A 22265-nucleotide genomic window follows, 5' to 3' on the forward strand; every position below is an offset into this window, starting at 1 on the left:
AATAATACATTTATAATAAAACAAAATATTATATATAGTTGGTAAAGATAGAAAATAAAAATAAAATGTAAAAGGTAAATATATAGTTGAAAAGTTCTATAATATAAAATTAGATATTTTAATATTATATAATGACCATTTATGTAATTAGAAACTCTTAGGTATAATTTCAAGTGGGGTCATAACCCTATTTTTACAAACCACATTTATACAAATAGTTTTGAAAAGAACCTTATTTTTACAAAAAAAAAAAAAAAAAAAAAAAAAAAAAAAGCTCTATAGTTTCCAAGTGGACAAGCTTACTTCAAAATCAACTTCCTATGGGTATTCAAAGAAGATGTTATACTATTCAATTCTCGACGACGAATTAATTTAAGAGCTCAGATATTGTTATTCATGATATTGATCCGATTCAAGATCATCGATAGGTAATGCATTAATTGAATTGACAGATGAAAGATTTATCATCTCTATGAGATTAAATCCCAGGTTATTGTGAAACAATAATAATAAAAAAAAACGATGAAATTGAGATTATAAAAGTAAATATTCTTGCATTTATTGCTATGTATATCTGATGCTATAATCTGGAATTAGTTTGCGGTCAATCCCCTATTTAACAATAGGTGGAATGCGACTATTGCGAAAAAAAAAAAAAAAAAAAAAAAAAAAACTTTAACATATCTGGGACAAACACCAAATTAATTTGATTGTGCTATAATGCCAATTTCTTTTATTTAATATTTGAATCCAAACCATGCATTATGAATGGTACAAATGAATACAAATGAAATAGTTGGTTTTCATCTTACCATCCTATCTCATCCAAAAACGAATTTGAGGTACAACAGAACATTAAAAAACTGTATCTTAGTAGTTCTAGAAAACATAATCTTCCAAGTCACCCAGAAAGACAAACACCCCATTCATTACTTGTTTGTTATATACATTTAATTTAATTAAGAATCAACTCCCCCTAACCAATTTCACCTTTGAAAATTCATGAATCAGAATCACGAGACGCCAAAAGTGTAACTACGATCTGACTCGAAAAACATGCTCTTCGCCTGTGCAATTATCTACCTTAACAACCCAATGCCCTTTCTTGCTTCCACCATAGCTGCCATTGCGGCCATGCTTACCACCACCACCACTATTTCCAGATTTTCCGGCGATCCTCATCAACAACAACCCTTCTCCGATGGGCACCAATTGACTATTTGATCTGCTCCACTGCCATGAATCCTTCCAAAATGCGTTATATCCCAACACAATTGTACCCTTGTCCCTCCCATTCCCTCGTATTGCTCCTAAAATCCGTTCATGATTCTCAAGATTACAGTCGATAACCACAAGATCAGCGTCCCTGTAGTTATTTAGCAAAAGTGTTTCCGCATCCCCAACAACAAACCCAACTCGTCTCGCATCTGGCCCAAGGGATTCTTTGGAGGACTGCAAATCCTCTTTTCCTGAACAGATGCTAATCACATGCCCACCGGTTTGCTCAGCCGCCGCCAAAAGGCCTAAAGTGGTGGGCCTGGAGGTGGCACCACCTACAACCACCATGAGCTGAGCATGGTTTCCGGCTGCAATTGCTGAAATGAAATCTGCTACATCCGCTTCATTCACCATCTTACCCTGTATACAATCATGTTCATAAAACGTAAGTAAGCATGCATAAGACGTACATCTTGAAATAAACAATATTAACGATATTCAAACTTACCATTTTCATGGATTTGAGGTAGGCTTCAGTGTCATTCTTAGCTAGCCAATAACCCATTATATCTTAATTTCGTGTAGAAGTAGAAGGCTTTTGAAACTGAAAATAGAAGCCTGATGATTTTGAACATGGTATGAGTATTTATATTGACCAAACAAGGATTAAATGAGATGAACTGGCTAAGCTCCACGTGGGCTGGGCTGCCACTGCACTTATGGGAAGATCGATTAGGCACGGGTGTTTGGCTCTTTATGCCTCCTAACGGTTCAATTCTTTATTAATTATTAATTAAAATTAATTCGGATCTTTTGTTTATACAAACTACTCGTATTTAGTTTTGCTATCTAAATTGATCTTATCTTAACTTGATTTCTATGACTTCATTCATAAATGTATGAATCACTAAAATATTTTTAAACATAGACAAAACTCAATGGTTAAACCATATATTGTGTTTGTGATGATGTAAAAAAAGACTTAAAGGATTTCCCAAATTAACTCTTTGTTTTTCCAAATATGCTCTTAGTCTATGTTTGACATGCTAGTTGAAAAGCTAGCTGTTAGCTGGAAAACTAGTTGTTAAATAAAAAACTAACTGATAGCTGAAAAGCTAGCTGATAAAAAATAAAGTTTGGTAAAACTAGCTGAAAAGCTAGCTAAAATTTATAAAATTATGTAGGAGTATGTGTTTTTATACTTAATTAAGGGGTGTATTTGGAAAATTTTAAAAAAGCTCATAAAAAGCTAGTCTAAATAGCTTTTCAAAAAGCTAGCTTATAAGTTAGTTTATAAACTACTTTTTGGCTTACCAAACACAACAACATAAAAAAGCTCGAAAAATAAGCTAGCTTATCAGCTAGCTGTGACGCGCCAAACACAACCTTACTTTTTTTAAACATGAACTTTTTATACCCGACTTAATAAAAAAAATAGAAAATAAGACTTTTAATTTTTCACATACATACTTTGATTTATTTTTCACTTTATTTTTTTAAATATGTAGACATTTTTTATTATATTTATTAGAAGTCATTTATTGAGACAACATTTATAAAAAAAAAAAAAAACGTTGTTTAAGCCTCGTTGAAGCTTTTGAATTTAGAAGAATGTAATGTAGGGGGCCTCAAGGACACTTGCTTGAAGATTAGAATTACATGGGACTGCTTGGCAGCCATTACTACAGTTTCCATGGTGTTTCTTGACCAATGGAATTCCTAGATGCCTAATCTGTTAGCTGTAATGTTCTTTTAGCAGTGGACAATTGAAAGCTTCCATGAATTACTGAATTTATTTAATAATTATTTAACAATTTGCTAGAATTTCTTTGGGGCAAAACCCATGTTAGAGCTGACACTAATCCAGCAACAACGTGTCTTAATTTATATATCGAAAAAAAAAAAAAAGTCCCAAGTTGGCTTTTTTTAATTAAACAGTGTAAACCGTGGGCTAAATCTTTAAACCACTTGTACTAATTGTCGTGTTTATCTGAATCTAAATCTTGAAACACACATCTAATAATTGTGTTTATTTGAATCTAAATCTTGATTAGAAGCAATACCACTTCTTGTAGCTTTTATAAGACTGAATGATTGATACTCGTGCATGAAGGTTTCTTAGATTTAGCAGATCTTTATACATCACCGACTTCTTTATTCTGAAACTGTTTTTCGGACTTAACTCGGGATCATTTAATCGTGTCTTTTATTAGGGTTTTTGTTTGCATCTTGAGTGAATTTAAAATAGAAGTACGCGGAGTTGTGTTACTGTAGATGCAGAGGTGGCCGTGCAGTTTTTTCCTCCCAAAATCTCAACAGTGATCTGGATTAATTTGTTCTCACACTTTTTCCTAAATATAGAGATTTTTGCAAATTATTTTATTTTATTTCTTATGTAAATTAGATGAAATCTATTCTAATCTACTCTAATAAATTAATGTGTTTTTGCGAAATATCATTTTCTGGTTATTTTGAGTTATTATTTTTTTTTCCATATGTCATTTTATAAATTTTTTCTATTTTATTAACAACATAATATTTTAATTTAATAATTACAATAAATATAGTAATAATAAATAATTCTACTCTAATAATGAAGAGTTTTTGATACATGATATGTTCTTATTCAATCTGTCAAATGTTATTTTGATTACTTTGAATTAATTTTTTTTTCCACATGTCTTTTTATGAGTTTTTCTATTTTATTAAATTCAACATAATATTTTAATGTAAAAACTACAATAAATATAATAATAAATAAATATCAATTTCATTAATGAACTTACATTTTAATTTCAAATTCCAAAATTAAAGCTTGTTAGCTTTTATTTATTTATTATTATTTTTTTTTAATTTAAAAGTCAAAAAACATTTCAATTATAATAATTCAATATTTTTCTTATTTTCTTATAAATTCAAAGTTCTCAAATATTTTGACATTTATATTTAACTTTTTATAAAGTTAACCCATGTAATACATGAGTGTCACAACTAGTCATATATATTTTGTCAATCTTTCTAGATCTTAAGGTAAGAAAGTGTAGAATCTTTGATTTCCTTTGATCATGTTCTCATTAAAAACAACAAACAAATAAAGATGCAAATGCAAATGCTATCGTCCTAATGGAGACTAATACATATATAAAGACTAAAGCTATCTTTGACGTACTAAAAGAAAAACTAGCTGATAGCTAAAAAGCTAGTTGTTAATGAACTTACATTTTAATTTCAAAAATGTAAATGTTATCTTTTACGTACTAAAAGAAAAGCTAGCTGATAGCAAATGCAAATGCTATTGTCCCATGTAATAAAAAACTAACTGATAATTAAACAATTAGTTGATAAAAAATAATGTTTAGTAAACTAGCTGAAAATGTAACTGAAAGATATAAAAATACATAAAATGACATTTAATAAAACATGCTTTTATAATTAATTAAAGGATATATTTGGAAAATTCTAAAAAAAGCTACTCTAAGTAGCTTTTTAAAAAGCTAGCTTATAATATACTTTTTGGCTTTGCCAAACACGACAATATAAAAAAAACTTGAAAAATAAGCTAGCTTATTAGCTAGCTATGACACGCCAAACACAACCTAAATATAGTCCTAGTCATACGAAATAATATATGGACACTAATACGCCACCGTAAGTTTGATTCGGATGTGCGCAACACACAAACCGTCTCGCTAGATTAGTATGAAAATAGGAAAATGGTAAGTACTTTGTAAAGATGTTTGCATACCAAAGGATAGAGGGCACATGAGGAACGAGAATTTGACCGATTACAACTTTGTATCTACTAAAGGGTGACCTGAATTTTGGTGATCTGAATGATCAACCTGACCCAAAATGATGTGAAAAAAGCTGAATGTCATTTCAAAGTGATACATACTTGGAGTAGGTTGATGTTCGCTAGGTTGTTGTTCTAGATTTTCTTGTATAGGGGCTTGGCCTAATAGTTATTGGGGTTTACGGTTATAAATATTTGTTGTCAGGGGATCCAATGTATCACTTTGAAAATAGTCGAGTAATATAAAAGTTCTCTATTGTTCTTGCCCGTGGAAGGAGCCGAACTACATACATTCTTTTTGTATTGTTTTTTCTTGTTTTCTTTGATTTCTTGCTCAACAAAGATGAGATTAAGTGGAAGTTCAATTTTTTTTAATGATACAGGAAAACTTAATTGAGGATTTGAGGTTCTAATACCCACGAAAATCGGTTAGAACGGAGAAACTTTTTGAAACAATAGAACGAGAATGAAAAGCTGGAAAATAGTGATATGTCATAGAAAGTGAAGATTAAGTGGGGCCTGAAGGAGGTGAAACTCCACACTAATTACCATGGAATTCTCAATAAAAGGCATAGATATTTATCTGTTAAAGGGATAAAAGTAGAAAAGGATTAGGAGTCTAAATCATTTTGGGATAAAGAAGCTTTCTTTGAGTTCTTTAAAGAGAAGTATTGAAGAATAGAGGATGTTTAGATTCTTAATAAAAGCCTGAGGTTCAAAAGCTTATCCTCAACTCAAGTTGAGAATGTGATCACAATGCAAGAAGTTAAACAATTCATTGGGTCGTGTGGAATGATAAATCTTCTGGTTCAAATGGGTATACTTTCATGTTTTTGATAATATATTGGGATTTGTTTTAAAATGATATTATGCATTTTTAGCATGAGTTTTTTGAGCCGCCGATTTTTCCTAAAGGAAGAAATGTTTCGTTCTAAAAGGTTTTATTGACAGAACTTGTGCTTTACAATTACAAACAGAAGAAGCCTAAATAGGCAAATGATTTATATAAAGATGGAAACCCACTAATCCATGAGTTAACTATAGACAACAAATAGATAAAATATATGACATAATTGTAGGAGGAAAAATAGAGGAGAAGATTTGCAATTCTATACTCCCCCTTATGATGGAGCGTGTAGATTTTGCATACCCAACTTGACAAATAGGAATTGAAGTTGTTGTGATCCCAATGACCTAGTAAAGAGGTCGACTATTTGCATCTTGGTGTCAACATAGAGTGGTGTAATCTATTGTTAGTTTCTAAATGCTCTCGTCGAAAAACCCTATCTTGTTCTTAGCAAACAAGAAGTTCCTCACCTCTTGAACCCAATCAAGGTAGTTGTTGTTCGTCAAGGCATTACTGACATGCATTTACTTTGGTAATCAGATAGGTGAAGGTAATAGGGAGAGCCATGATCGGAAGCACTTCCATCGGCTTTGTGGGTTTCTTTGTTTGTGCCATCTCCGACCAAATTAGATCTATGATTTCACGATTAGGGTTTTGTGGTTTAGGTCGAGCATGATTAACACTGCTTTGATACCATAAAAAGTTTTATTAACAGAACTTGTGTTTTTCAATTACAAAGAGACGAAGCCTAAATAGGCAAACAATTTACATAAAGATGGAAACCCACTAATCTAGGAGTTAACTATGGACATCAAATACACATCATATAAGATGCGATTGTAGGAGGAAAAATAGAGGAGAAGATTTTCAATTATACACGTTCTTACTCTTTTTTACTGAAGGTCTCTAGTCCAATGCTTGTTAATGATTTCAGACTGATTATACCTAAGCTTTTGCCTAACACGTTGTCTGTGATTATGGATAGTGTGGCCAGTCACGAGAATGGTGAATGAGTTGGTGGAGTGGTATAAGAAAAAAGCAGAAAACAAATTTAGTCTTGAAGATAAATTTTGAAAAGGATTATGATTTAATCAGTTAGGAATGCCGAGAACAAATCATGATCTTCATGGGTTTTCGTGTAAAGCAAGTTGCTTGGATATGTGCCTACTTCACATCAGGGCTTTTGTTTTGATTAATGGACAAATGTTTATTGAGTTCGAGTTGAAAATATCTTTGAGATAAGGAGATCGTCTCTCTCCCATTTCCTTTTTATCATAGCTATAGAAGGCCTTCATGTAGCTATTCAGGTTATGGTTGTTGTTTGTCTTATTCGAGGTGTGTGTGTTGGAAGTGAAGAGTTGATGTTGTCTCATATTTTCTATGGTGATGATGTTTGTTTATGTGGGACTGATCACATGTAAATATTTCAAACATAGTAAAGGTTCTCAGTTGTTTTTACTTTAGTTATAGGTTTGCGTTTGAATCTCCATGGGTATGCTAATTTAATGGGTTGTAGAGTAGAAAAGTTTATTTTCATTTATCCAGAGATCCTGGTTGGCTCTAATATGGATATGCTTCAAATTTAGCATGTAGATTTGACAATAGGCTCTCTAAATAGAAAGTAAATACGATTTCCGTTGGTGGTCATTCTTTGCCTCTTTCTTTAGTTCCCAGTTTGTTTGAAGTATATTATATGTATCTTTTTTGGATGTTGGTTCATGTTAAAAATTATTTAGAGGCTCTGAGAGCAAAAAATGTTTGGGTGTTGATGATAGTTCTAAAAAATGCAGTGGGTCAATTAGAAGTTGGTGTTAGCCTTGAAGGAAAATGGATGGCTTGATATTAGTAGAGTGAAACCTTTTAATTATGTTTTTCTCTATAAATGGAGATGGATATTCATAAACATTGATGATACATCTGCTTTGTCGTTTAGCGGCCACGGTGTGGCCAAGGATGGCCATGACATGGCGACCGACTGTAAGTTGATCTTTGAATTTTTACTATTGACTGTTGACTTTGACCAAGTTTCACTTTAGTTCATTTGGGATATTTTGAGTAGTAGGTTGAGGCTTAATCCCTGTGTGTTTTACATGTGACCTATAGAGCCAATGTTTGGAGCAGTGATCAGTTCAACTATCATTCAGATTGTGAGGTGAGTCTTTCCTCACTGTACTTGTGGGTCGAAGGCACCAATGACGACCCACTAGGTTATGTCTCATGGTATATTGGATGATGGTATGTTGGTTATATGTTAGACTAGTAGATATGTATGATTACCTATATTCGCTAGTTATATGTTAGACTGGTAGCCTTATATGACTACATTTAATTGCTGGTATTTGACCATTATGCATATGTCGACATGTTATTGTTTGTTTAGGTTGAGGCGGTTTTGCTCTGTCCTGAATGCTAAGATACTCGGGAGATGCAGTTGATACTGTAGGCCCAAAGAAGCGGTACAACTTATAGTTGAAGGCTCGGTGGCGGTCTAGCCTAGTGCTGCAAGCCTGGTTGCGTGCAATGTAATACTTTGCTATTCATGGTTATTTAAGGGAACTCACTAAGCTTTGGCTTACAATTTGATTTTATGGTGTCAAGTACATCAAAGTATAGGGGTAATGCGCAGACGTGATTCTGCACATCGTCCTAGATATTTATTTGACTGATGATTTTGGGATACTCTGATTTATACTTATGGTTTTGGAACTATGTTTTGTGTAAATTCTAGATTTTGTGATGATTTTTAAAATGAAAATTTCATCATGATGTTTGGGATGTTACACTTCTAACTAGGCCTAATATGATTAATTGTGAAGTCAAGTTTCCTTCGATTTTGCATCAAGTGTGCTTGAATTGTTAACAAAATTTATAGAATTTATTTACATAATGTGAAGTAGGGGCGAGAACATGGAATGCAATTTCTAGATGTGTGGATATTGTTATACCAACGTAGGGATTCAGACGTTAAATTTTTTCTGAGTTAATATCATAAAAAGGTAATCAACTATTCAAAATGTTTTAAAATACCATTCGGTTAAAAAAATGTCATCAAAAGGTAACGTACTATTGTTTTGGTTTATAAAATACCATTCTAAGTGCTGTTTTTTTTTTTTCCTCTAAAATATCATTCTAACAATGATATTATTAAAAACAAGACCATTGACCATTAACTTCTGATGATCTTTTTTAGTTGAATGATATTCTTAAACATTTTAGATAGTTGCTTACATTTTTAATGATATTAACCCATTTTTTGTATAGGTCAAGTACGAAAAACTTAATGGTCAAATCAACTCTGATAACTACTTTGTAGGTATTTAGGACGTGTAGAGTTTAATAGTATTTAGAAGTAACAAGGCAAAAAAAAGATAAATTTTGATTTTGTATTTGTTTTTTTTTCAATTTTTCATACAATTAGATCTCTTGGATTCAAAACTCACTTCTATGTATTCCTTTGTAATTGATATTTTTCTCATTTGAGCTCCTTGCTAGGGTGGGTAATAGCTGTTAATTAACAACACAACCAAAAGGAAATTGAGAAACTAATCATTATAAATGAGTTTTTTTTAAAGAATTTTTTTTTTTTTTTCAGTTTTCAAAAAATAACAACTTTCTTTTGAATGACTAGTTCCGGATTGTTATTCAAATTCCCATTTTTTTTTTCTAACTAGATTCTCTACTCATCATAAATGTTTATTTCAAAGTTTTTAATAGGGTTAATATTATAAAAGCCCTAAATTTTTAACGTGTAATTGGAAAAAGTCATGATATTTTTTTTATTATTGTTGTGGCCACAACTTTCTTGCAGAGTTATCACTCTAGCCCACTTAACGAGTTTCATGGTTAAGTTGGTTAATTTTTTTGCAAAATTAATCTTAAAAAATTCAAATTTAATCCCTGAGTATTTTTTTTTTTATAAAGATCGATTATTATTAGTATTTTTTTTTTAATCTATTATCAAATTGAAAAATATTATCTTGAATTTAATCTATTGATACCACATATGGAAATATGATATAATTTGCAAGTTATATAACACATTGAAACACTAATTCTTAGTAAACAAACTATTTTTTTTTTAATTTTCATTTTTTTCGTAACATAAATATAATAGCACTAAAGAAAAAAAAAAGAAAATAAAGAAAATATGTTGGACCGAAATTACAAATATAAACATAACTACTTTATTTACTTCAATAAAAATAAAAAACAATTACAAAAACTATAAATTATCAAAATTGTAATATAATCTAATATATTAATACATTTTATATTTTTTGAAAGATGTCAATAAAAAGATAAAAATACAAAAAAAAAAACAAAAAAAAACAAATAATTGGAAAACAAATAAGAAAAAAATGAAAAAATAAAATATAAAATATGATACGAAAAGAAATATGAAAAAACCTAAAAAAAACTCTAATATACTATATATATACACTAAAAAATAGAAAACAAAAGGTAAAAAAATTTTAAAAGAATGTTGAAAAATAAAGTTAAAAAATAAAAATAAGTAAAATATATATATGAAAAAAGAAAATAAAAAATGTAAATATATTTATAAAAAAACCGAAAATAAATAAAATATACACAAACGAAAAATAAAGTTAAAAAACCATATGGTGTAATTTTTTTCAAACCGCAGAAACTAAATTTGAATTTTTTAGGACTAATTTTGCAAAAAAGTTAACCAACTTAACTATGAAACTCGTTAAGTGGGCTAGAGTGATAATTCTGCGAGAAAGTTGTGGTCACATCAATAATAAAGAAAATATCAGGACTTTTTCCAATTATGCATTAAAAATTTAGGACTTTTATAATATTAACCCTTTTTAATATCACAAATTTCAATCAAATATGATTTAAACATATCATCGTATATATTTCCAATTTATTATGTTTGTTTAACATTTTGTTAAAAATCAATAAAAAAATAATTTTTTCTCAAAGTTCTAGAACTGTCAATCGAATTCTAACTTGTTCTTGAATTCCTAAGTTTTTTTTTCAAATTCCAAAATTTTTTGTCTGAAATCCCTAATATTGGTCAGGAATCCGGAATATGAGTTCAAAATTTATTTTTTTGACAGAATTTTTTTTTTTTTTTCGGTACGGAATACTTAATTCTAGACTAGGCATTTATTTTTACAAAAGCAATTTTTTAGTTATTTTCCTCAAATACAGACTAAATTAATGTTTGATTAGTTAATTTCCCAATTCATACTTATTATATGCCTAAGCAAAATATTAAAAAGGATATTATTTGCGTCCCAACAACTTATATAATTTTACCATAAGCTAAAATGCACCTATCGTTCTTTGTTCTTGCAATTATCTTGTGAAAGAAAGAGTTGTGAATTCTATCTTGAAAGCACGAGACACCCACCAAGAATCATGCCTACAAGTAGAAATGTGGTCTAAATAACGATACCGATCATATGCCATTTAAATTTTAAACCGAACATTACAAAACGTACCCCAAAAATTGTGTGTGCTGCTAAAATTTAATCTTCTTGCTCCCTATTTATCTCATCCTTTCTCATTGTCTAAAATTGCCATGTTAATAAAAAACTCATTTATTGGCCAAGATTCAATATAAAAATGGAGGGTGTGTGGGAGGTAGATGAGGAGAACAAGTTATGGGCTATAAATCATTTCAAATTTGTGGTCAGAATGTCACAAGGGGACATATCACATATCTCGACTTATACAAATCGTAAAATTTTCAGCAATCCTTATTATCAAATAGCTAGTTATGAAAATTAATAACGATAATATATCGTTTAGACAGGACATCATAATAATTGAAGAATTGAATCCCACGCAAATTGAGAACGAAATGAATGATCATGAACGAGTGATCAAATCTGAACATTTATGGAGTCAGCACTTCCAGTTCTTATGATTTTGTACATATATACCTAGAAGTAGAAGTTAAACAAAAGAAATACCGATACACACTTATCGCTATGACATCCTATTTTTATTTTCTCATATTATATAATATTTTACAAAAAAAAAAAAAAAAAAAAAAAAAAAAAGATAATTTGTAAATAGAATTTTTTCTACATACATAGCAACGCTATGACATCCTATTTTTATTTTCTCATATTATATAATATTTTACAAAAAAAAAAAAAAAAAAAAAAAAAAAAAAGATAATTTGTAAATAGAATTTTTTCTACATACATAGCAACTTATGTTTTACCAGTTAAATACAACCCCATAAAATACAAAATTGTTAATGGCTATATCAAATAATAATTTGATGATAAAAAAATCTTAAAAACACAATATCATAGTTAGATTTTCAAAGTGAAATTACCTTGTAGAAACCCAAAAATAGTGAGAATCGTGAAAACGGTTATCTACCATCCGATTCGTAAAGGCACAAACGTGAAACTCAATTATTTGGTAATAACGCATAAGCATTTGACACACGTTCGTGAAACGTAATACTAATATATACTCATGGAAATAATCGCACACAACGAACGTTCATGAAACATCATTTAAATGAGTTTTTTTTTTCTTTAATATTCTAAAAAATAAAAAAGAAAGATATTTTTAAGACAAAACACATATTCGGTTTTTTTAGGATTTATGTATTTTTTTATTTCTATTATTATTAAAAAAACTTTTTAGAGCAACATACACTTGGTTTATATATATATATATATATATATATATATATATATATATATATATATATATATATATATGTGTGTGTGTGTGTGTGTGTGTTCATTTGATCTAACTATTTATTGTGTGAATATAAGAATAAGTATTGACCAATAATTTCAAAACTTGAAATAAGGGTAAAAAAGTAATATTACACATTAATTATTTATGTTAATTAATCAAATTAGAGGGATATCCCCTTGATTCATGTTGCCATCTCTATAATTCTACCCTCTTCAAATCTCAGATTGGTTTATTCATGCTCCAACATGATCATCTATCCGGGTAACTATCTCACCTCTAGTTATATACAGTCAGGCTTTTCTTAGATTGTTACTACTTAGTATGACATGGTGATGTGGTGATCTGTTAGATCTGCATTCTGGTATAGAGTATGATGTTATGTTGTAGTGATATGTTATATATGTATTCTGGTTTCGAGTATGTTGTTATGCGATATACTATAGTGATCTGTTAGATCTATATTCTGGTATCTACTATGTTGTTATGTTGAAGTGATCTGTTAGATCTGTATTCTAGTATCAAGTACGTTGTTATGCCATAATGATCTGATAGATTTGTATTCTGGTATCGAGTATACTATTATGTTGTAGTGATCTGTTAGATCTGTATTACGGTGTCGAGTATGTTATTATGCTATAGTGATATGTTAGATCTGTATTCTGGTGTCGAGTATGATGTTATGTTATAGTGCTCTGTTAGTTCGGTATGTTATCTGTATTTACTGGTTATCATCTGGTGGAGTGCTGAAACGACCCAAAAACACGACCCAAAAATTTTCGTTTTTCCATATAATCAAAACCATAATATAAGTATCATAACATAAAACATACGCGATGTATCCCCAAAACATAATAAAATATTGTGCGGAAAACTGTATCATACTACATCATTCCAAAACATCAAGAGACATCCCCAGGATAAAAGCTATGCTGTGGTGTATGCGATGCTGTCACCCCGAGCTCTTCCCTTTGCTTGCGGAAGTACCTGAAACCAAACTGAAACTGTAAGCACGAAGCTTAGTGAGCTCCCCCAAACTACCACATACCATACAATAACATATAAACACATATTGGGCCTTGCCCACTGCATCGGGCCGAAGCCCGGAAACTGCATCGGACCGAAGTCCGGAACTGACTGGGACCTTGTCCCCTGCATCGGACCGAAGTCCGGAACTAACTGCATCAGACCGAAGTCTGGAACTGACTGGGACCTTGTCCCCTGCATCGGACCGAAGTCCGGAACTAACTGCATCAGACCGAAGTCCGGAACTGACTGGGACCTTGTCCCCTGCATCGGACCGAAGTCCGAAACTAACTGCATCGGACCGAAGTCCGGAACTGTCTGACTGAACATGGCATAGCATAACACGTCAACTAGCATAACACATATACGACATGCTACATCGGGCCGTGGCCCGGAACACATAATACTTAACACATAAAACATAGCACACAAATCCTGTTTGAACCACGAAGGCATCGAACATACTAACTACTGCATCGGACCTAAATCCGGGAACTACTGCTAACTGAACGGGCCGGCATTGTGGCCTTAGACCCGTTCCTACTGGAAGGAAACTCACCTCGTAAGTTGGTTGCTTAGTGTGTGGCTCGGAAAGCTAATGGCGGCTGCTCCTGAATCTCCTCGGCTACAAGTCCATAAACACACTCAATCAAATACTAAACACTGCGCTTGGGGTAAAATGACTCTTTTACCCTCGGTCAAAGTCAACTCTCCTTTGGGCTGACTCGCCGAGTTGGGCCACCCAACTCGCCGAGTCCTACTCTCACTTTTCACTTTTACTCACTGCTACTCGTCGAGTCTGGCATCGACTCGACGAGTACCCTCTTGATCCAAGAACTCAGACAATCTTCATCCGACTCGCCGAGTCGGATGAACAGACTCGACGAGTTGTTCTTAATCCCAAGAAGATTGCCTTGGACTCGCCGAGTTGATGAACAACTCGCCGAGTCCCTCCATCACTGAGTTCACCCTCAACTCGCTGAGTCCACTCTCTAACTCACCTCGTCCACTCGACACTGATAAAACTGAAGAACTCGGGACTCGCGACCCAACTCGTCGAGTCGTACTTCCGACTCGCCGAGTTGCCGCCATGCAACTGATTTTTACTTGATTTTGTTTGAATCCAATGCATACAATTGATAGATCTGAGTCCAATAAGCTGATTTACCACGTAAAGTTTCCAACTTTACGTGTACAACCTCATGAATAAGGGAAATAAGGCTAAAAGATGCATAAAATGGGTAGATCTATGGTTATCATGCAATATAACTCCAAAAAGACAGCAGATCTAGGCTCTACAACACCCCAACATTCAGATCCATAGCTATTTCGACTTAATAAGACGTTCATGCAAGTGCAAGGCTTGGAATAAGCATCAACTAGCTCTTAGGAGAGCTCTAATGGAAGTTTAAAGCATATAACAAGATGGAACTCCGAAAATACCTCAATTAACTCTGATTTGGCCTTGGATCTTTGCACTACAACACTTCTCCTTGCTTCTTCCTTCTTCTCCTTCTTCACACCTTCACAAAATGGCACCAAAACACATATAAGCTCTTCAAGGGAGGTTTAGGGTTCTATAGCTGCGTTCTCAGGGTGAGGGAGGCGAGAATGGGGGCTATAAGGTGGTATAAATAGTGGGCAACCCGGGGAATTTAGGGTTTCACCCAGACAGATGGACTCGCCGAGTCAGGGATATGGACTCGCCGAGTCCCCGGCTCACGCGTGCCCTCAGGCGCGACCCTACTCGGCGAGTCAGGCTAGAACTCGCCGAGTCCCTCTTGAAAAACTCACTATAATTACCAATAAATCAACATACCGGGAACGGGTCGTTACAAGTGCCCTAGGGAATGTTTGTGGTTATGTAGGATAGTCTGAGAACTCTTGGTCTAGGCTCTCTTGCTTATTCCTTGTTTGGTTGTGGCTCTAGAATAGGATCATCTATTCGGGTGGTTATCACACCTCTCGCAACTTATGGTTAAGTATTTCACGGAGGTTAGCTGGAAGTGGGACTGTGTGCTATGAGAGGACTAGCAAGCGGGAGTGAGCTGTATGATTGATGTTTGCCTGTTTTATGTGTGTGCTTGATCCTTGTTTGTTATATGTCTAAATATAGTGGTGGTGTGTTGAGGCGACCCTACTTTGTGCTATAGGCCAAGATACCCTGTGCGGGTCGGAAGTAAGCCGAAGTCACTGAGGCTAAAAAAAACCCTGGTATTCCAGAGAATGGTCTATGTAGGTTGAAGGCTTGGTGAGGCGTTCCAGTCATGTTGAAGGTTCTGTGAGCGTTCCAGATAGTCTGTAGGCCGGTGCGGTTTTCCAATCAGGCTGAAGGCTCTGTATGCATGTTGTTGTTTTTTATGTGTATATGGCGGTAGTTTGGGGTAAACTCATTAAGTTATTTGCTTACCCAGTTGTTTATGGTTTCAGGTATCATCGGTTATTGCGGGAAGACGAAGGCGGGACTATACATACTCATCAACAACATGGAAGATCCCGTGTTTTCTACAAGACTCTGATTTTAATATATGTAATTTGAAATAAATGGTTTTCTTAATTAATGGATTAATAAATTCGGAAGTTTTACCTTAATAAAAAAATTGAAAATTTTAGTTGCGAAAATGGGACGTTGCATTAAGGATCTTGGGCATTTAATGAATATTGTATCTGGTTCTGGTGTTTGTGGATTCGGGTGCAAATAGTATAGAAAATGGATCATATCATAGTGTTTCAAAGTTCTTTGATTTAGGTGGGTTTCCCTTGCTATACATAAAGGTCGAAGGCACCTATATCGTCTCACTAGGTTATGTATCCTGGCATATAGAATGTTGTTATGTTGTGGTGATCTGTTAGATCTATATCATGGTATATAGGATGTTGTTGTGATATAGTGATCTGTGTAACGACCCAAAAATTCAAGGGTAAAAATTTCATTTTTAATATAGCCAAAACATAGATATCATTTATTCCAAACATTCCAAAACATCTCTAATTAAAACATTTATCAGAGTTCATCCCAAAATCATTCGTTGCGGAAAACATGGGTGTGTACGCTGCGATCAAGTCGTGCCCTTTCTTTCCAAACCGATGATACCTGAAGTAATAATCAAAATATAAACACAATTCTTAATGAGTTCAGAAGAGTATACCCCACACAATCCACATAACAACATAATCCATATTAGCTATAACAGCTACATAAACCATATTAATCACATAAGCCATGCATATAAACATATAAGTATTGCCATGGGCTCCCCACATTGTTTGATATCCAACTGCCACAGGCTCCCCATGGATTCTTCCATGAAAGTATCATAAAGACAACTAGCATATCACATACTGTCATAAATAACTATCGTACCACATGTCATATAATCGAATAGCATACACAAGCCAAGAATATAAACATATAAGGATGCCATGGGCTCCCCCAGGGTCTTACTCCTATGTGTCATTGGCTACCCCACATGGTCTTAGCTACTAGCCATAGGCTCCCCCACATGGTCTTTACCTAGGAATGCCATGGGCTCCCTACATGGTCTAATATCCGCCTGCCATAGGCTCCCCTCGGGGTCTTCCATGTAAATAATACAAAATAGTCAACTAGCATATCATATATCACAGGAAATATCTATCATACTACATAACTCATACATAAACATATAAGGATGTCGTGGACTCCCTCTAGGGTCTTACTCCTATGTGCCATTGGCTCCCCCACATGGTCTTATATCCAACTGCCACGGGATCCCGCCGGGGTCTTCACATATCTAGTCAATAAGTACTAGCACATTCTTATATATTAGCATACCATACATATCAGTAGTGAATCCACAGTAAACACTAAAACTAACTAAATGGGGCCTTGGCGCCTTAGACCCATTGGTATGGTGAGGAGTTTCACCTCGAATGCAGAAGCTTCCTGAAAGAATTCCTTAGATGCTACCCTTTCTACTTCTTGAGCTATCAATACTAAAATATCACCCAATTAGCAATTAGGTTCTATACCATGATCTATAATCAATACTTGGGTAAAATGACCATTTTACCCCTAGCCCACAAAATACTTAACTAAGGCCCAAGTCCAAAACCAATCAAGTCTAAAACTCCAAAATCTATAAAGGCCCACTAATAGCCCAATTTTCCAAATTTGGCCCAAACCCTTACATGGGCCTTTCTTAAAGCCCATTTATCATTTTTTGAATCATTATACCTGTCCATAGCTAGCACAGCGAAATCCATCCACTTACAAGCCCATTAATGGCCCAATTTTTTGAATTGGGCCCAAACTCCTTATTGGGCCTCATCTTGTGATCCAATACTTCAATTAGCCCATAATACAACCAACCAGATAGTCCACTAGGGTCCAGAATCAAAGCCCAAACAGATGGCCAAAACCCAAAGCCCAAAGTCTGTAATCCCAAACAGAGGCGTACGCGGGGCGTACCCCCGCCTCACATTGACCGTCTAGGTGATGGTTGAATCTATACACGGGGCATACATCAACTTAAGCGAGGCATACTTTTAGAACTTCTAAACTACTTTTTTGACTTAATCAGTTAAGAGCTTTGCGTGTAAACTTCAGAGAACTACCAAATGAAGCCCTTAATGCATAAAGTTGGCACCTTTATGCATTTGCATGGTTCAAAGGGTCTTAATGACCAACTTAACCCAATAATACTCATCTAGGACATGCATGAATGGTTTCTAGCCTCAAAAATTGCAACTTTATGGGCCTATAACCTTTGAAACGCAAAGAGTAGCAACTCAAAGCTCCTGGAGTGGTGTCTACCCACTAGATCTTGCTCGTGAGGCCAAAAAGGGACCAAAAACCAACATATTCATACACAACAATGGCTAGTGATCAAGATCAGAACTTTTTACCCTCTTTGGGATGAAAATGTAGCAAGGTGTCCCTATCTACAAGCCCTCCCTTAAACCACCACCTTGTATTGAACGTCCACTTCTTGAAATGCTTAAAAAACCACCTAAAATTAACCTACAAAGCTCACAACACTCTTTGATGAAGCTACCACTGGAATTTAGGATTTAAGGTTCTGAGAATGAAAGAGATGCATGCCCTTGGACTTAAGGTGCTTTAAATAGTGAGCCAACCCTAAAAATTAGTGTTTTGGAGATCTTGGATGTACCTGGGCGTACTCCCTGTACGCTGGGCGTACATCTTTTCACCCACGTTTCACTTATTCAACACTACGTCAGGCGTTCCCAGCCCACGTTGAGCGTACTCATTGTTTGTCGTCTTTGCATGCATGCTGAAATGCAAGCTTTTCCCACCCAAGGACCAAAACTATCGAAGCCTTCAAACTATCATAACTCCCTAATTCTAGGTCCATTTCCGACGAACTTTATATCCACAAAAAGGTGGCGAGAATCCCTACGCCCCTATCAACACGCCCAAGGCTAACATCCTTCTGAATAAAACCCAAAACCCATAAAGGACTCAAACTACCACTTTACCAATATACCCCTTTGGCTTCAACATGCGACCCAACTCCCGGATCACCTCATTTACGTTATCTATATGTAAATGGGTTTAGATCTCTCTCTTCCAAAGGCCCTAAGCCTTATGATAATTTATCCTCAGACCACAATCTTGAATTAGGAAAGCGATTCAGAACAGGGTGTTACAATCTGCTAAATCTGTGTATATATATCCTTATATGATAGGATGTTGTAGTAGTGGTTTATTGGTTATCATTTAGTGGAATGCCCTAGGGGCAGTATGTAGTCATGTAGGATAACCTAAGAACTCTAGATCTAGGCTTTCATGCATGTTCCTTATTCGGTTGTGGCTCTAGAGTAGTTACATCTATTTGGGTGGCTATCTCACCTCTGGTTACTTATGGTTGTGCATTTCATGGAGACTAGCTGGTAGTGGGACAGTATGTTGTGAGAGGACTTATATGAGGTAGTGATATGTAGATTTACTTGTTAGTCTGTTGATTGGTTATATGATTTTCTGTTTGTTGAATATATGTTATATGTTATATATCGACATAGTATGGTTGGGTTGAGATTGTACTGCTTTCTGCGGTCGGTCAATAAACACGGGGTAATCTAACCGAGAGATTGTACGCCAGGGTAGTCCAATTGGGAGGTTGTGGACCCAATATGCAATACGTGTGGCAATCCAACTGGGAGGTTGTGGGCCAGGATAATCCAACCGGAAGGTTGTGGACCTAGCATGCAATATGAATATCCATTTGGTTGTGTGTGGTACTTTGGTGGAACTCACTAAGGTTTGTGCTTACCCATTTGTTTATGTTTTTTAGGTTTTATCGGTGATCGTGGGAAGGTGAAGGTAGGACTATACACTTCTTAGAAGCATTGAGGATTCCACGTTTATTATATTATTCTGATTTTCAATAAAAGTATTTTGGAATAAACGATTTTCTTAATAATGGATTCATAATTGGGAAGTTTTACTTTAATAAAATGAAAAATTTTAGTTGTGAAAATGGTGAACATATTACCCACATGCTTAATGTTGAAATGTCATTGGTTGATGTCTCCATTACTCCACTCCACTACACAAGATTACTTTGGCCCCTTTACACCCCTCATGATTCAAATTTGATCCAATCAACTTCTAGCATCTAAACGGATAGTCCAGACCCATCTTTAAAAGTCCATGATCCATCCAAGTCATCAACACGTTAAGGCTAAAGAAATTATACACTAGATTACAAATGTAAAATGAAATAACTGGACATTTAGATATAAAATTTAAAAAATTACATTAAATATAATTATAACACATTTGGTATATTTTTGAAAAAAAAACTCCAAAAGTGTAACATCCATAAAATTCATGAAAATTTTGAACTTTTAAAACAACCCATAAATCATCATTGTTTATAAAATAGTTTCCAAAACATGTTTAATATCAAAGTTTTCCCAAAATCATAAAACAAAACACGAGGAGGTGCATGATCACACTCGCACCTTCCTGCGATCCTATGAGGTACCTGAAACATAATCCAAAACTGTAAGCCCAACACTAAGTGAGTTTTTCCCTAAAATACCAACACACCACAAATAACACATAAATAATAACAACATGCAATGGGTCCACAACTAACTGACTGGATTACCCCTGAGCCCGCAACATAAGTCAGGCTTGTTCATTGACCCAATCAGTCCTCAGACTGAATACTACTAAGCCCTCAGTACGAGTCTGATATGCCCTTCCCGGCCCTCAGCTCGTATCCAGAATGCTCATGAATCCCTGGTATGAGTCTGACATGCCATCCTCGACCCTCAGCTCATCTCTGGATTGCTCCTGGGTTTGTTTGCTACTGCACGGAGCAGTACAACATTGACCTAACCTACATAATATGTCGACATATAACAGATACTAAAATACACAGATAATCAGACAATATCACATGTAGTCCTACAGATCTACCAGACTAGCATATCAAAGCTATCATACATATATATATATATATATATATATATATATATATATATATATATATATATATATATATATATTCCATACTCAGCATATCAATGAATATTGGGTTGTCAAACCAATGGGCCGACCTTGGTGTCTTCGACCCATAAGTACAGTGAGGAAAACTCACCTCACAAACAGGACAAAATTGATAATGCTCGACTCTGAATCTCAACCCTATACACAATACCTATATCCATCAAGTGACCAATTCCATCAAAATCCCGAAATACCCAAAATACCCTTAAAGTCAAACTTGGTCAAACTCAAAGTCAATTGAGTCAACCCACCCGAGTCGACTCAACCGAGCCAAATCAACAAGGGCTGACTCATGCAAGTATGTAGTGCATAACCTAATGGTATGATAAGTGTACGCAATGCCTCACATTGACTAGCTTATGGGGTGGTTGACCGAGTATGCGAGGCGCACTCCCATCTACGCAGGGCATAACCTTACAAACCCCAAATCCTCATTAAGTGCTTAATGGCTTAAGCACTTAAGCCCATACTTCAGATCTATGGTCCAAATGCACCCTAGAGTCATAAAGTCTCCAACTTTATGACTTTGCACGTCCATAAAGTCCTTAACACAATATCTTAATCAATTAAAACCTTCTATAAGATGCATGAGACAATTCTAACCAAACATGTATAAAATGGGACCTTTTGGACAAGAAAATCAACATAAAACTCCCAAAAATGGGATCTAATAACCAAGACATCAAGGTATAGACTTTATACCTTCTGGAGCTTCACAAAAGGGCAAAGATCCCAGATCCACAAGCTTACTTCCACTTCAAGGCTTCATGATGCAACTTCTCTTTCCTCTAGCACACCAAAAACACACTCTTGGGCTCAAAACACACTTTCAGGGGATGGGGTTTTGCAAAAACGTCTCAAATGATATGGAGGCTGAAACGGTGGAGAGAAATGAGCCATAAGAAATCTTAAATACCACGTAAACCCTAAAATCTAGGGTTTCCTCCTGACATGAGTACGTCCAGCGTACATAAGTGTACGTCCAACATACTTGGGCTCGCCCTAGTACGCTCTGTGTACCCTCATGTACGCTTAGCGTACTCCTCCTACACATAATTACAATATTGCCACTAGGGCTTCAAAACACCATCTCTTGGACTTCGGGACAAAATGTCATATAATAAAAATATAGGGAAGAATGCAGAAGTACCTGAACTCCG

General features: G+C 34.5%; 1 protein-coding gene across 1 annotated transcript; it reads right to left on the reverse strand.

The window, feature by feature from the left end:
• Window positions 1-762: 762 nt before the first annotated feature.
• Window positions 763-1860, reverse strand: LOC145029431 (uncharacterized). Its single transcript, XM_078977967.1, has 2 exons — window positions 1727-1860; window positions 763-1638 (listed from the first exon to the last, which is right to left on the reverse strand). Exons 1-2 carry the CDS (start codon window positions 1781-1783, stop codon window positions 1036-1038), a joined length of 660 nt encoding a protein of 219 aa, XP_078834093.1. The 5' UTR covers window positions 1784-1860; the 3' UTR covers window positions 763-1035.
• Between the last annotated feature and the right edge of the window lie 20405 nt (window positions 1861-22265).

The sequence above is a fragment of the Lactuca saligna genome, chromosome 2 (genome assembly GCF_052625555.1).
Source record: "Lactuca saligna cultivar CGN05327 chromosome 2, ASM5262555v1, whole genome shotgun sequence".
NCBI lineage: Eukaryota > Viridiplantae > Streptophyta > Magnoliopsida > Asterales > Asteraceae > Lactuca > Lactuca saligna.

What these genes read in the sequence shown, in the direction of transcription:
- LOC145029431 (XM_078977967.1), bottom strand. Translation starts at nt 1,783, where the DNA reads ATGGGTTATTGGCTAGCTAAGAATGACACTGAAGCCTACCTCAAATCC. An exon ending in ACCTCAAATCCATGAAAATG is followed by an intron (nt 1,639 to 1,726) that starts GTAAGTTTGAAT and finishes GATTGTATACAG; the next exon opens with GGTAAGATGGTGAATGAAGC.